The sequence below is a fragment of the Podarcis melisellensis genome (assembly GCF_964234715.1).
Source record: "Podarcis melisellensis genome assembly, chromosome: 11".
NCBI lineage: Eukaryota > Metazoa > Chordata > Lepidosauria > Squamata > Lacertidae > Podarcis > Podarcis melisellensis.
Genome location: NC_138543.1, coordinates 35,328,718 through 35,341,378, shown reverse-complemented (window position 1 = coordinate 35,341,378; position 12,661 = coordinate 35,328,718). Strand labels below are relative to the sequence as shown.

Genomic DNA, 12,661 nt, shown 5'->3' with positions numbered 1-12,661 from the left:
GTTTTATTCTCTCTCTGTAAATGCTTCCTTTAGCCAGAGCAATGAATAAGCTTAAGTGAGGGGAAATGGGAAGATTCTCAAGTGAAGGAGGGGATAAGCAATCCTCCTCTGTAAGTCACCCCCATGACTCCCTCATTCCTATTACAATGTGGAATGTGCGCTTGCTGAGAGAAGTCTAGTATCACATGGGGGTCAAATTTATTTTGATTTATTGGGTAGGCACTTGACTTGTGGATGGCAAATACTGATGGTACATTTTGGGGCAGAGGGGCCAGCAGAATTTTCTGGACCCAGTACACTTACCTCATTTATGCAGGGGTTATGTTCTGAGGTGCTGTATGTTGAAGTGAAATCACATACATTTGAAACACCATTGGAAAAGCTTGTAAACACACTGCCCCACCCATTTTTGTGACATTTTTGGGTGACTTCCAGTTTCGGCACAATACGCGCACATGCAATCACACACATATTGGAAGTGTCAAGAATAGTCACTGCCTATATGTAGATTGGACCCTCAGCTCCACTTGCAAAAGAGGGCACACATTTGTATACATTTTGGGTGGGATTGACATAATGAATTGTGTTAGTGGACGCCCTGCACAAGTTCTTCTGCTTAGGCAACAGGACTTTCCCTTCTCTCTTCCCACAGAATTGACTCGAGTGGGGAGCGGCAGACCCCCCCCCAGGACAAAATGCAGAGGGAGAAGAGTGGGAATTGTTCCATCTGGCCAACACCTTAAACTCAGATAGTGGGTGGGTATAAGTTCCCTGAAGCCATGTGGAAGAACAGCAGATGGGGGGGGGGGGACCCGGAAGGAGAAAAATGAAAGAAATGTTTGCTTCATATAGTGATACCAACTATATACAAAATGCTCTACTTAGGTGAACATATTCTGATTAGGAGAAACTAAAGCCCAATGGAAGAAAGGTGAATACTTGGAATTTAAGAAATAAGGAGTCTGACTGAGGCAAGTGACTAGAAGCTGAGTCCCTGTGCAAGCCCCAAATAGCACTTACTCCTGATGGATGGTTAATTATTTGGTCTGCACTTCCCAAATCCTGGAACTACCGTATTTTTCCGTGTATAAGATGAGCTTATTTGCTTTAAAAAAGCAAAAGTAAAAAATTGTGGGTCGTCTTGTACACGGAACATGGGCATCCGGGGGGATTTTTTAAATATTTAAGCATATGTCTGGGATTTTGGCTAGGGCAGGCTGAAGCGGTCCCTCCTGCTGCCACCTCCCCTTTCTCCTCCCCCTCTGGGCTGCATGCTAGCGACTAGCTCGCCTCCTTTCTGCCAAGGACACTTTCTGTCAAGAACATGAACAGTTTTCGCACACAATTTTACGTACCGTAGTTTGAACTGTGATCGCACCTCGCTATGTTCTATTTGAATCAGTTCATTGTAACAAGCAGTGATGCTACTATTCTCCAAAAATCTCTAGGGGATAGAAAAAAAAGCCTTATATGCAATTAAGATACCATATATCAACACAGAAAACATATGAAGCTGTCAGACCACTGGTCCATCTAGCCTGCTAATTGCTTATTCCAGGGTACCCAAAATGGTGCCTTCTGGGTGTTGTTGAACTGTGACTCCCATCAGTTCCACACAGAATGAGCCAAAAGTGAAATTGCTATTCTCTTTTACTGGTAGTATTGCACTTTTTAATGTCTGCATCCTACTATGTTCTGTCCACACCAGTGGGCATAAATAATGTCTCAATGAGTCTCTTTTCCCAGCCCCTTACACAGTTTCTAGGAGCTTTTTGCAAGCATATTGCATTGTGATATGGAGAATGGATTTTTTTTCATGCCTGAAGGAGGCAATCACAAAACTGGAGAAAAGAGGTATGGCCATTTAGTGCTGAAAGCATGAATCCTACCCCACAAAAGAGAATGTGTCTTCACCCTAAAATTGTTCAGCCTGATGAAGCATTCAGTTATGAAATCATAAGAATCATGAAGTCATAAGAGGTGCGATTTAAAAGATGGAAGGGTGGGGGAGGCTCTAACATTTTACCCTATCCCTAGTAAGGCAGGTATTGAGTGACAGCAACTGCTCAAGGTTAAGGTGCTTGAAAGGTCACTGGCAATGCTGAGTAAAAACCGGAGGAGAAAAATAATTTGCGCCATACAGGAGCCACAACATTTGGTGTCTTATTTCTGTTCCCACTGACGATTATAGATTTTTGCCAGTGAAACTGTTAGCTGTATTGCATTGGAAAACTGGTTGTTAACTGAAGATCGGGGGGGGGGGGGCTTTTTTAAGAGCACATGGAGACTTTGATGGCTATCTCAGCAGATGGTACTTTCTGATGTTACTTGCCCTATAAATGAACAAACGTTTCTATGGCCAGCAAACAAACCTTTGAAGAAACTTCAAAGGCTTTTGCTGAAAGAATTATAGCAGTAAGAATATGCCACACAAGTCTCCACTTCCCCTCCCCACTGAAAAAGTAGCAGTGTCACAGTCACCATTGTAGGCGCAAAATCACTTTCACAAATTTTAATGTATTGGTTATTGGTGTGATGCTACATTTTCTTGCATAAGGAAAACATGACCCATAATATCCTGTCCCCACTTTTCTAGAATTACAAGTGTTGACCCAGTAGAGGATTCAGTAATGAGTCTTAAAGCAGGCTTTTTATTAATACAAAATCTGCCGTGGCCAAATAACATCCATGTTACAATTGCATCTCTTTGGCCTTCTCTTTCACATGAATCAGATGTCAACATAAATAATTTCTAAAAGGCAATTTAAGACTGATATGTGCAAATGCCCGTAGTTTAGATTTTTACTTTCTCCCTAGGAAGGAAAAGAAGGAAAGCATTGGTTTGTGCCTTGTACATTGCAAATTGTGCAAATTGTAAATTGCAGTGTGTAAGGGAACAGTTTGGTTTTTGCTTCTGGGTGCTTATCTTAATGTTTTCCATGTTCTGAATTAAGTTTTTATTTATGTTTTTATTGGGTTGAATCCCCTCTCCTACTATAGCCTCCACAAGACAGACACATTGTTTAGGTGGCCCCATATGCTTTGGGGAAGCTTTCAGGGACAAAGGGGGGGGGGGAATGAATTGTGCAAGCAGAGCCTGCTTTAATCCTAATCTTGCATTTGTGAGCAATGTGGGCTGGTGGATGAGGGGGAACCAGCCTGGGCAAAACTTCTGCAAACTGCAGAGACTGCATGCACTACATATTATGCGTACTGAACCCCTAAAATGTCATGCATATGTGGTTGTAAATTAAAGTGGTAGCAACAGACAGGAGAACAGAATGGATGTGGCTTTTGCAACTACAACTGCACTGTACAGCAGGGTAAGTAAATCCCTGAGTAGAAGGACTAGAAATGGACCTTTGAGAAGCTGGCTGTCAGATAAAAAGTATGTCATTTTAATAGCACAGAATGGTACAGAGCAGAGGTAGTCAATGTGTTGCCTTCCAGATGTTGTACTACAAGTTCCACCATCCCTGATGATTGTTGATGTTTGCTGGGGCTCAGCAGTGGAGCAAGCTGATCGGGCGCCTGGGGCGGCGCACGTGCCCTGCACCCAGGGGCGGGGCCAGTCCCCTGCGGGGTGGGGCCAGCCAGGGCAGGACGCTCCGTGGGGCCTCCAAGGAGTCTGCCTGCCTCCTCCCACTCAGCCTCCAAGCTGCGGAGCCTGCAGATGCATCACTCCCAGGAGAGATGCTTTGCTCGGGCACGCTGCAGGCCCCACGATGAGTGCTGCCCAGCATTTTGTCACCCTTCAGTGTAGACACCTGGGGTAGATGGCCCCACTGCACCCCACTTCCTCTGCCTCTGCTGGGGCTGATGGGAATTGGAGTCCTAGAATATCTGGAAGGCTTCACATTGGATGTTCTTGTTATAGAGTAAGTCCCTCTCACGTAATTTAGGCTATATATATGAAAAAGCAGGTCTGGCAAATGCAAAGAGCAGCAAAAGTATAATGCTGACAAACAGTTTTCTTCTGAGATGAGGAATGACAGAGTTGGGAGGGGGAACTTGAAGAACAAATGGCAGCATCTAATACGCTGTAGTTCCCTATAATGTTTGTTTACATTTTCCTTATTCTTTGACCAGTTACTTTGAAGTCCTAATGAAAAAAGCAGGCTACTATGAATAATATACATTTATTCTTATTGTACACACAAACCCCAAACCTGTGAAATGGCTACAGCAATCCTAACCCCTGATCCATGCTGCTGGAGGGAGTTAGGACACAGCACAGGTGTCCTTCACCCCAACTCTGCTGGTGAAGATGCAGAGTTCACTGCCCCTGGTGTGGACTGTGGACAGGGTACTGTCAGTGAAGTTTGCACTAGTAGTACCTGCTGTAAGGCCTGGAACTGGATCTACTGGATCCTAAACCATTATAGCTGCCAGAGAGGGATGAGAACTGGCCTCTTTGCTGTGCCAGCTTGGAGCAGGCTCAACAAAAAATTGTTCCTTGGTGTATGTTGTGTAGCTTTGGATGTGGTGGTGGCCCTGCTGCCCCCCACTGGGAGTTAGGATTGCTCCCTTGGCCTCATCAGTACTAATGAAGTTGCTTCCAGGTGACTGTGCTTTGAATCAGAGGCTCAGCCTCTGGCTGCTTTTCCTGTGAACAAACGGCAGCCCAGAAGGCAACCAGTGAAGTATAGAGAGTGTCTGTCCACCCACTCAGTATTATTTTAAAGCCTAATCTTTGGTATGCTAAACCTTCTTCCGTCACTTGAGAACAAGGGTAACAAGAATGAGCTATAATACACAACCTAAAGATGGCATGGAGATATTCAATGGGATCCTGTCTGAACAAGTTGGTTGTAATTATTGCAGCAAATACATGAGAGAGAGAAAGATAAGAAAGACAATAGAATTCGCACCAAGAGATTATTAGACTGGGTCATTCATGCTGATTCACAAGACCAAACTGTCCATAAGGGAGCTGATGGATCAGTGGCAGGTTCAAAATGAGCCCATCTTAAAACCAAGCTGTATTTACAGCACCATGACACAGCTTACAAATGTAGGTTGGTGATGTTTGATCATTTTCCATCTGGATGCATGCTAATGTCACCAGATTCGTGAGGTGGCCAGCTATAACGCAGATCAATTCAGCCTGCAAATGAGCATGCCATTTTTGTGACTCAGTGCTAAATTGCATCATCAGAGCATTAAGCTCATATCCATTGAAATAATTCAGAAACAAATACTGAACTTTGGGTTTAGCATCACGTGCAAGAACCTGCATCATACTCAGGTCTTCACACACACACACACACACACAACCCTCCTTTGACGTGGTCATGAGGACATAGGAAGTATCTACACCTGCTTTTAACCAGCCTTTCTCAACCTTGGGTCTCCAGATGTTGGACTACAACTCCCATCATTCCTAACCAGCATGACCAGTGGTCAGGGATGATGGGAGTTGTAGTTCAATAAACTAACCAGTTTATTTGTTTAATAAACTAACCAGGATCCTCATTATGTGTGAACTTGGATAACCCTGGATAGCTTAAAAGCAGGAGTTAAGTCTAATTTTATGTGACTCTTGGGCTTAAATTCATGTGGATGTCAAAGTGGGAAGGAAGAAAAAAGCAGGTGGCAAAAACAACAGAAAAGGGGATGGCCCCCCCCCACACTGCTGGCTCTGAACAAATCAGCACCATAAGTCATTTCTGATCCTGGCTTCTCTGAAATGACCATAGCTTGAACTAACCAGAATATTCAGAAATAACACAGAAGTCTGATTAGTTTAAAAGTAGAACTTTTCAATCTTTCGTTGCGGCTGCACCAAAGAAACACACACAACTCTATGCTTAGACTGAGCTCACAAAGACAAGAATTATGATGTTGAAGACTATATGGGATTGGCAGAAATGACTGGCAGAATCCGAGACCAGGGAGAAGAGTCGGCGGAAGAAGATTGGAAGAAATTCAAAGACTATTTACAGAAACATTGCAAAATCAATTAATGTTAGAACGATGTCGGATAGAAATTAAGTGGTTTTCAGCTGTAATGTTTAAGAGAATATGGAAAAAAGGTTTAGAAGTAGGTTAAAGCTTATTGATAAGGATTTGCTGAATTAACAATTTGAATTGGAATACAAAAAAGGGAGGTATGAGGAGGTCTGGGAAATAAGTTAATGGAAAATAAGGTATGGAAACTTTGTGTGTTTTTAATTAATTTTTTTGTATTTTTGTTATTTTTTCTTTTTTCTTTTTGATTTTTTATTGTATTAATATTGAAAACTTTAATAAATATCTTTAAAAAAAAAGAATTATGATGTTGAAGATGGAATTTTGAATAAGTTAGATAGTAAGTATAAACACAATAGCACTATTAGTAAATAGAATTAAAGAAGCCATGCCGGGGGGGGGGGAGTCAAAAGGGTACATGGGGAAAGGGAAAGGTGTAACAATAGTTGGTAAAATGTGGATATACAACTGCAATGTTAAAGGCGAAGAATACATGACGTGTTTTATTTACAGTATTTGAATATTCAAAGTTTATGTGTCTTATCTATATAATTTAAATATGAAATGCATGTAAATAAATAAATAAATAAATAAGGGGGGGACACACACCAGCACACACCAAACAGTTGGTCCCTCTTTGTTTTTCTTTTTAAATCCATCTAAAAATGCAGTTCTCCAGTGTAACCAGGTCTTTATTGGGAAGTTCAGGTGGTTGCTTGTGGAGTCTGACCTTACACCCAGACTCATTTTGTGTTTACATAAGGATCTCAAAGGCAAAGAAAGCAGCAGCCAGCTTTCCAGTCCTCTTCTGCTCAGGGCTGACCACAGAGGACCAGGCAGTTAAAGGTGCTTACTAAGATACCCTTAGAGAACCCTGATTTAATTTTTGAAAATAGCTTTCCCTTAATGTCCCTGCTTACTTTTCAGACATTTTTAGTTAAAATGTAAAGGTCGGGGGCTCTCAGAGCTATCATGCAACAAAAGTATGTATTTTCAGTTTTTATGAGAATTTCTACCTCATCATGGCTGATGAACAGGTGTTTGACAACATCTGCATCAAATCATTGAGAGAAAATAACTGGAGACTGAAAAATTAGTTATCACTTAAAGAAAGTGAAAATAACTTCTACATACCCTGTTAAAACCTGCATGGAGAAGGGGTAGGACAGACGTTTCTTCTTGGTTACCAGACCTACAGAATTGTAGAAAATGTTGTCAGCCAAGAGATCTGGAAAATTCTGATAATTCCCTCAAGTATGTGTATTTATGTATGTATAAGCTTATGCCACAATCAATTTGTTAATCTTTAAAGTGCCTGTTGTCTTTGCTGCAACACAGATTACCATAGCTACCCCTTTGGGAATTAGTGCAATAATATTATTCATACATATAGAAGTCATAAAGCACAAAATATATATTTACTCTAGCCCATTGAGTTTTCCTCTTAATATCAGTTTTGCAGATATTGTCTTTCCTTATTTGTTATGTTATGCCAACATGAGCTTGGTACGAGTCAGAAATCTAGACTGCACAATGTATGTTGGCTAAGTAGTTAAACTCATCATCATACCCCCACAAGGCAAATAGCTTTGGTGTGCTATCGGTCACAATGTGCTTTAATTGCATTTTGGCCTGAGAACAAAAATCCTGCAAGTATTAAATCCTGGAGGAACCTCAAAACACCATATTCTGCTCTTGCAGATTTGTGATAGGAGTTCCCATGGAGGCAGCTGATGACTTTCTGTATGTATTATTTATAATTTTATTATTGTTTTGTAACCCCCTTTGAGGTTTTTGTACAATCAAGCAGTGTATAAATTTAAAGGTGGTGGTGGTGGAGGCAGCGGCGGCGGCGGGGGGTGGGTGGGTCCTTTTTCAATGGCAACAGCACCATATCCTAAGTGCAGGAGTTTTGGGAAATGTATGAATTTTCAATAATGTGCCAAACCACATTCTGAAGTGAATAGACATTCTTGTCTGAATAAATAGTTTGATCTGAGATTTTAATGAGAGACTTGAATTGTCCTTCTCTGAGTAAAGAGTCAATTAAAACACTTATCACTAGCATATTTATGGATTTGAAGTCCAACCACTGCTAAGATATTTTGTTCATTAGTTAACCTTACCCATTAAAAAAGTGTCATTTGGAAAACATTCTTGCCAAAAAATACTTACATTTGTGGAACAACAGCTAATATTACAGTGTGTTCAGCAGGCTTTGTAGCACGGATTGACCTGAAATTAGGAAAGTCAATGTCATAATCATTGAAACTATCTTTAACAACAAAAATTAATACACCAAACACCATATTTCAACCTATGAGTGGATTCTTACTTATGCAGGCAAATTGCACACAAAACCAAAGTTAAATTTGTTTCGTCTGAAGCAGTTAATATTACTGAAGAGATAAGCTATTTTATAAGCAAAACAGTGTTTTGTTTCTTCAGCAGCAAGAACATCTTCAGAGGAAATAATTTAAAAAGCTGTGGCTACATGTGTGTTTCTCCGGGGGTTTTTTGGTTTTGTGTTTGTGTGTGTGTGTGTGTATAATCTGCAACTTTTAGAAGCTGAAATAAAGAAAGAAACTATCAGTTTCGTTCATCTTTCAACATACACCCGATCTTTACATATTTCTCAGACCTGGGTAAGATAGCTTAGTTGGTTAGAGCATGGTGTTGTTAACACCAAGGTTGCAGGTTCAATTCCCATATGGAACAGCTACATATTACTGAATTGCAGGAGGTTGTACTAGATGATCCTCAGGGTCCCTTCCAACGCTAAAGTTCTATGATTCTATTGATGGACTTTAGAGGAGGTCATTTGATTGTTCCACCATGCAACCAGGCTCTGCAACACCCACACAACCCTAAATTAGCTCAAGTACAAGGTTACTAAGTCAGCTCTGAGTTTAGTTGCCTACAACCTTTTTATTTTCAGAAGTGAAAACAAAATACTGCTTTTGGCTTGATTTGCAGAGAACTATCTTGCAGTATTCAACCTCACATTTATGCCTTTTATTCCTGGTGTTGAGGGTCTAGTTTGATGTTGAAGTGGTAAACCTCAATGTATGTCACATCAGACTGCAGGAAGGGGCTCACCTAACTGAATGCTCCTCCATACAAAAAAATCATCCATATATATATATTGTCTGTTGAAACATTGGTGAGATGCTGCCAGTCAGTGCAGACAACACAGACCTAGATGGACCAACAATCTGTTCAATATCAGGCAGCTTCCTATGTTCCTATTCTCTTTGATATTCAACATTCTATAAAGCAGGAGTTCAGCTCTTCTATGGAATCATAGAATAATCATAAGAACAAAAGCATATATGTGCTTATCAAGTCCTTTATAGTGCATTTTCAAGGCCTTTCTAGTCTGGTATGCATAGTTGTCAACTAAATCCTTATATAAGCCCAAAATCTGGCTAAGTCCTCCATGGCACACGTGCGATCTTCAGTAACTGCTATTCAGACACATACTGCCTTTGTTTCCAGAGGAAACACATTGCTGTCTCAGCTCACGGCCACTGGAAGTCTTCTCCTCCAGAAACAGTCCAAATTAGTGGCTATCACCACATCTTGTGGTAGCAAATAGTTTTAACTATGCTGTGATCTCTCCTACTATGCAGTCTGAAGTGGCACGGTCCAGGCACTGATTTGCCTTAGAAATAAAGTAGAGTTCCCATATTTCAAGAGGTGAAAATGCAGACAAAAAAGTTGTTGAGTGTTTCTTTTAGTACTGCCCAAAGTTTGAGCTTTTTGTGTGTGTGCAAAATCTCAAAAAAGTTTTTGAACTATTTTTTAAGGAAAATCACAAAAAACAACACTGCCAACATGGGTTGCCATACATCTGGATTTTTGCTGACACTTCAGAGATTTCCACCTGGACACTGTTTCTGACGGCCAAATCCTGGCTATGTCCAGGAAATTCTGGATGTACGGCAACACTAAATAAAGTGACCATAGTACTATTGTGGAACCGTTAACTCACACTCCAAGTTTCATATGAAAAACAAGGGCAGTTAATTACCTACAGATGGCTTCTGCGTCAAAGTATCTGGAGTTTCTGTGATCTATGACAATTATTTCATGGTGTTTATCAAGAAAGCATTCAAGCGCTGACTCAGGCGTCCGAGCTATGTTACATCTATATCCAGCTCTGTCACAAGCCCACCAAAATCCATCACTCTGCTTGTCTTCTTTCGCAAAGATCAGCAACACCTATAAAATATAGAAGGCAAGCTACTGTCGTCACACTTAAAACACCTTCCTATACTGTGGATTTAAACCTAATAATGTTTGCGGTTAAAATTACACTATTTGTTTTTAAAATTACTGCAACACTGCTCCCGCTCACTTTCCAAAAGTTGGCAGCATTTAAAACACACACTTTTGAATGATGAAATTTATGGATGTGCTTGCCACAAAAGCCAATGTAAAACACTGTTAAATGAAATGATGAGAATAGTAACTGAAATCAGAAGCGCTATTTCCTAAATATGGAAAGAGACTCACACAGCTGACCAACCGGCCTATTAGTAATGAAAGTGCAAGAAATCAGACCCACAATACAAGTCTAAGTAATTCACAACTAGGTATGGAAACATATCATGCTGTCTTGTATTAATACTGAACTCTGATTATAAAATCCTGCCTTCAATATTAGCAAAAAGTCTTAATATAATGAGGATATTATTTTTTAAGCAAACTGAGAAGCATGGTTAGTAATGCTAAGACTGCTGCTCATCTTATAGAGACCATGCAAACATTTTGAAGTTTCCCACAGAGTTACTATTCTGGAATGCAGCCAAGGCCTTTGATCGTATGGATTGGCTTTCTTTACTAGAAGTATTTAACACCTTCAATGTTCAGCTCAGAAATTGTTCGGGTGATATATTCATCCATGGTAGCTACAGTTTCGTTCAATTCAGAATTGACAAACACTACTCAAGAGACAAAGGGAATGAGTCAGGGGCTGATAAAGTATATGGCAGGGAAGACCTGGGCTTCACCCTAACCTCTCTCATTCTACTTTTAATAATGTCCTCATCATTCTAGGAGGTAATCCTCCATATCATGTCACCACATCTCAAATTCAGAACTGTACATACAGTGCCCAAATGGCCATATTATAGATACTTTTGTGGATTTTCTGCTTCCAAGGGTTGTCACTCATGCATCTTTAAAGAATTATGTGTGCTCAAATGTCTGCACATTTCTGTAGTGTCTCTGTGGTAGATCTGCCAATCCCAAGGCAGTGACAAAATGAGAACTGCTTTCTGATGTGCTGAGTGAGAAAGCAACACTGTAAATAATTCATGATTTTCCACGAGAGCGCTTTAAGAAGGAAATATGTTGTCATCTTTGTGACATTTACTAGTCGTTTTCAAATTTATATAGCCAGCAACATAGGAAATTGAACTGCTCTGTTTTGAAATATACACAAATTATTAAATCACAGCAATTGCCAGGGCCGGTACAGCCATTAGGTGGAGTTAGACCGTCTTCTCAGGTAGTGGGAGCCCCTGATGTGGTGTTCCTGTGTCTATCCCCCACCCGGCCTCTACCATTGGCACTAATTTTAGACAACATCTCAGCAAAATTGCATAAAATCTCACTTGAAATCCACAAGATCTGTGCCTGAAACCAGCGCCAATGCTGGCACTGATGCTCCAACAGTGGCAGATCTAGTGGGTCATGCAGCATGTTTGCTTTAGAATAAATATAATACAAGAAAGAAAAGATTCGTTGTTTATAAAAAATCGACAAGAACTGTTCAAAGTACCCAGCTAGAACTCTTTTAGCATAAAATGTACAGAGTTTCAAAGTTCAGTTTATTTCATATGAATAGATTGTCCTGTTAGTATCCTTGGGACATCCTGTGTATAGGTTAAGGAAAGAAAGTTTTGTTCTCTTTAGCTGGTTTCTGACGACTGTGGTTTGCCATGGCGTCACCATATGAAAGTCAATGCATTTAATCTGCAGGTTGGCAAGGTGACCTTGATTTTGCATTATCTAAAGCTATCTGAAGTGCTGACTTCCCAACAATAAGTGAGATGATGATTAATACGACTGTTGCACCACCACAAACGTCAGTGTATGACTAATCTGTTAAGAAAGCTGAGTGCTTGTGGCTGTAGACTATTAATGTACTTCAAAAAGTTCTAAGACAAGCCAGTATGGCACATGAAACTTAAGTAGGCAGAAAAGTTCTATCCTTTTTAAACTTTGCTATAACTGGTTCTTTCTGTCAGACCAGTCAGACCTAGTAAATAGCTCTTGAATCTATGGAACTAAGGAATTCCTCTATAAAGCATTAGAACCATGTGCGATTCAATGTCTTGGTACCAAATGCTCAGGCTTCAGGGCCAAAACCTGTTCTAGCCTTCTTATCCCTGCGGTTGGGGAGATATCCAAACATGCCACTTGCCACCTGCATTCTGAAACTAAATTGTCCCAGACAGACTCTCCCACTCTGTGCCCTGACTATGTGGATTGGCTTTCAGGAAGATTAATTAAAACAGAAATCTGGCAGCTCTGCTTGAGAGATGGCAAGCAAGTAAAAAAGTTAATTCCTTCTCTCAGAATACAAAACTTAGGAACTCATCGTTAAAATTGAAAGCCAGAGGTTTTAAGTACTTTTCTATACCCAGTGCAATTTGTTGCTGCAGAATATTATGGCCTATAA

General features: G+C 40.5%; 1 protein-coding gene across 2 annotated transcripts in view; it reads right to left on the bottom strand.

The window, feature by feature from the left end:
• PDE8B (phosphodiesterase 8B) overlaps positions 1–12,661 on the bottom strand; it is a 41,451-nt gene that overhangs the window by 15,403 nt on the left and 13,387 nt on the right. For both annotated transcript variants that reach the window (XM_081929354.1, XM_081929355.1), the window contains exons 3-6: positions 10,004–10,194; positions 8,146–8,205; positions 7,105–7,162; positions 1,356–1,444 (exon numbers count right to left, since the gene is read on the bottom strand). In XM_081929354.1, coding sequence (XP_081785480.1) covers positions 1,356–1,444; positions 7,105–7,162; positions 8,146–8,205; positions 10,004–10,194 — 398 coding nt within the window. The remainder of the gene's footprint in view (positions 1–1,355; positions 1,445–7,104; positions 7,163–8,145; positions 8,206–10,003; positions 10,195–12,661) is intronic.